This window comes from Quercus robur, chromosome 5 (genome assembly GCF_932294415.1).
Source record: "Quercus robur chromosome 5, dhQueRobu3.1, whole genome shotgun sequence".
Taxonomy (NCBI): Eukaryota; Viridiplantae; Streptophyta; class Magnoliopsida; order Fagales; family Fagaceae; genus Quercus; species Quercus robur.
Genome location: NC_065538.1, coordinates 49418565 through 49422440, shown reverse-complemented (window position 1 = coordinate 49422440; position 3876 = coordinate 49418565). Strand labels below are relative to the sequence as shown.

General features: G+C 35.7%; 1 protein-coding gene across 1 annotated transcript; it reads right to left on the bottom strand.

Moving 5' to 3' along the window:
* Positions 1-863: 863 nt before the first annotated feature.
* Positions 864-2313, bottom strand: LOC126726217 (CBL-interacting serine/threonine-protein kinase 20). Its single transcript, XM_050431429.1, has one exon. The coding sequence runs from the start codon at positions 2305-2307 to the stop codon at positions 949-951; it is 1359 nt and encodes a 452-aa protein (XP_050287386.1). The 5' UTR covers positions 2308-2313; the 3' UTR covers positions 864-948.
* Positions 2314-3876: the final 1563 nt, after the last annotated feature.

Below are 3876 nucleotides of genomic sequence, written 5' to 3'. Positions count from 1 at the left end.
TTCGACGACATCTACCTAACTCTAACATTGTTGTTTCATCTAATCCTAACCTGTATGAGTTAGCTACAACCAAGGAAGAGAGGCTTGCATTTTATATTTGAGTGACAAGGGCAATTAGGATTTTGATGTTAAGAGGTCAGATGTTGTGGATTGTGAGTTTTGAAAATGATGTGATTGATTGTGTGTATTTGGGATGTGTATTTTGTTTTAGAATTAAGGAGAAAGAGAAAGACATATTCTATATCAATTTTAATTTAATCTATAAAATTCCTCTGAAGTTTTTTTTTTTTTTTTTTTTCTCAATTGGATAATTATAATGGATATGTGAGTGAAATTTATAATTGTTGCATTTTATGATGAACTCATTACAAATAAAGTTCTATAACAATTATGTTATAATACATATACAACATTATCCGTGCATCGCACAAATAACTCACTAGTTCTTTTTAATGGAAGAAACGAGCAATCCTATTGCATCATAGCTCGCCCTTAGAGTACAGTCCCCAAATCCTCATCTATATATGCATTGTCCCTGTATGTTCTTAATGCACCCTGGTGATTTTGACCATTTGAAGGCCCTGACATGTAGATCTGAACTGTATTTTTGACCTGATCAAAGTGAACCCATTTACAGATATGTCAAACTAGTTGAAGTATTGCATGAAAGGAGAACCTTTGAGGATTTATGCACCAAGAAAAGATTAAATCATAGTGACTCATTGCACTTAGCTAGATCAAATTAAACCAGAATTCCTCTTTACACTTGATCTCAAATTCAAGATACACAATATGCAAAGAAAAGGAAAGCTTTAAAATAAAATGAAATAAGCTTAGGTATTAGACAAAATTTAGCAGCAAGATTAATACATATTTTAGATAGAAGAGACACATATAAGAGCAAGACTTATCTAAGAGAAATGACCAATAGGACGATTAAGCCTATTGTTATTGTTGTTGTTGTTGTTGTTCCTCACTTCCTTGCCAATTCCATACAATATCCTTGAGTGAGGGCTTCAAATCCTGCTTACAGAAATTTCTATATTCCAATGTGTCCCCTGCTGCTTTCGTCATCTCCACAACACAAAAGGAAGGCGTAACTTCAAAAATTTCAGCATCTATTGCAAGTTGTCCTTTTCTCCCTTCTTTTCTGCCCTGTAATTTCACCTTTCCATCTTTCTTCATGAACTTAAATCTCTCCATCTCTGCTATTTCTTCAAATTTCGACTCGATCATTGAGGCGGGTTTTGTACTAGTGAATCTTGCCTGTGGTCTCTGACTCATGTCCTTCTCAAACAAGCCGGATAGATCAAATCCTTGTGAAAGAGAGATAATATCAAAGGCATTGAAACATGGTGGTCTCCTGTGGCTTGTTTCTGCACCAACTTTGTTGTTCAAATCATCATCAGAACCTGATGAAGCAAAGGCAGCTTGAACATCACTAACGGAGATGTTGTTAGCATCTGGAGGGGGTAGTGGGGTTTCAAACTGTTTGAATCCCTTCTTGAACCAAGTATTCTCCTTGATCTTGGCCACATTTATTCTTGTGCTTGGATTGGTGTCAAGAATTCTTGAAAGAAGCTTTCGAACCTCTGGTGGGAACCACTGGGGGCACTTAAATTCTCCTCTGCTAATCTTCTTATACATTTCCAAGAGATTCGTATCTTGGAAAGGAAGATAACCTGCCAATAAAACAAAGAGAACCACACCACATGACCATATATCAGCCTTAGCTCCATCATAACCTTTCTTGTTAATTACTTCCGGAGCAACATAAGCTGGAGTACCACACGTTGTGTGAAGAAGGCCATCTTGTCTCCTAGAATCCCACAATGCACTCAAGCCAAAATCTGAAATTTTTAAGTTACCATTGTCATCAAGAAGGAGATTCTCTGGTTTAATGTCTCGGTGATACACCCCACGGCTATGACAAAAATCCACGGCCCCAATCAAATGTTGAAAATATTTACGTGCCGCATCTTCCTTAAGCTTCCCTTTAGCAACCTTGTTGAAAAGCTCTCCACCTTTCACATACTCCATGGAGAAATAAATCTTGGTTTTGCTTGCCATGACTTCATAGAGCTGAATAACATTTGGATGTCTAACGAGGTGCATCACGGAGATTTCTCGTTTGATTTGATCTATCAATCCCACCTTTAAAACCTTCTCCTTGTCGATAATCTTAATGGCTACACTCTGACCGGACTTCAGGTTTCGCGCCAAGTAAACCTTTGCAAATGTCCCTTGTCCTAGTATGCGGCTAAGCTCATACTTTCGCATCAATATTGCACTCGTCCCTTTCTCCATTTTCCCTTGTCTCCTTCCACCTACCAAAAAATATAAAGGATATGAAATTCAAACACAAAAACTACCAGGGCTCATTGCAATTTGCTCTATATATATATATATATATATATATGCTTCTTTTCAATTTTTTAACTGAGGTTCAAGGCCTGAAAAATCAGATTTTCTCCATGAAAATAGGAGGGAAAAGACAAAGGGACAAAGGGAAATCAGACCTTGCATAAAGGCAGGGTCAAGAGACATCCCTCTATGAATGAAAGAGCTGCAACATGTACGAGTTTATTGTAGCAAAACAGGCCGATTGAAGAATTGCCACTAACCCAAAACCGATCACTGTGTCAATGTACTAATATAGTGAAAGATGTGTTAACGGACTGTCTCTCTATAGAAAATGTAGTGGTTGTAATTTAAGGCCCTATTTATGGTACTAATTAATTATATTTATGTATGCTGAATTTTTTGTACCTTGCTATATATATCAGGCGTAAGACTCTAGATGTTTTGACTAGCTAGTTGTCGAATTTACCTGCTAAACAAGCTCGGAACTTCAAAGAAAATAGTCAACACTCACACCCTGTACCTTCAGATAGATTCGGATGAGAAAGAAGTGGCGGAGAAACATTTAAGTCAAGGGGGCATGAAATTTTTTACTCTTTCTTGGTTATTGCTTCGATGGCATATTATGTTAGTTTAAGCTAGACTGATCAAACTCAGAATATACTCTGACAAATTACTGATGGTTTCAAAAACCTAAGTTTTTAAGAAATAATAAATTTAATCTTTTAACAATAGTTATACCATTCCCAAGAATTATTCAAGAAATTTTAATTACGGATTTCCCTTCAATAACACACAGCACTTAATTACCGAGGGTGAAAAATAAAAGGAAAGAAAAAAATTCCAGCTATCCCGCCATCTTACAGTTGCATCACACGTAAAGCCATAATAAATTAATAATAATGACTTTGGTACACAATTTAGATTTATAAATTATGAGACATTCATAATCTACTTTAGCTCCCTCAATATGAAAGGAGATCTAGGAGGGGGGAAGTGAGTATACGTGTTTGTGTTCGGATCTACATTTAAGGGTGTTTGCAAAATCAAAGAATTGGTGTAATTGGGTTATGAACCAGATCTATAATAAAATCAATTAATCTTAAACTTCATGAGATTAAAGTAAGGATATAGATAAATGATAATTGTTAGGCAGCACTACGAGCTTTAATGGAGGAAAAACATGCAAAAAATCTAGAATTGAGAAACTAGGTTTGATATGCATTTTCTTCTCCCAAAATAAAAGTTTGATATGCATTTAATTTGGGATGGTCACTGTTATTGTTTATGGTTTTCCTTAAAATTAAAATAAATAAATAAATAAACCTCATTTGAGAATGCCAAAATCAATCCACCCCCTCACCCACAAAAATAAAGAAGGAAAAATAGAAAAGGTTATAACATAGTAATGGTACCCATCTTTCTTCAAATTGAAACTGACTTCGAGGTACATAATTGATCTTGGAGGCTGCCGCATATCTTGTAGAAATTGTTTCAGCCACGAATTGATGAAAG

What these genes read in the sequence shown, in the direction of transcription:
- LOC126726217 (XM_050431429.1), bottom strand. Translation starts at nt 2,307, where the DNA reads ATGGAGAAAGGGACGAGTGCAATATTGATGCGAAAGTATGAGCTTAGC.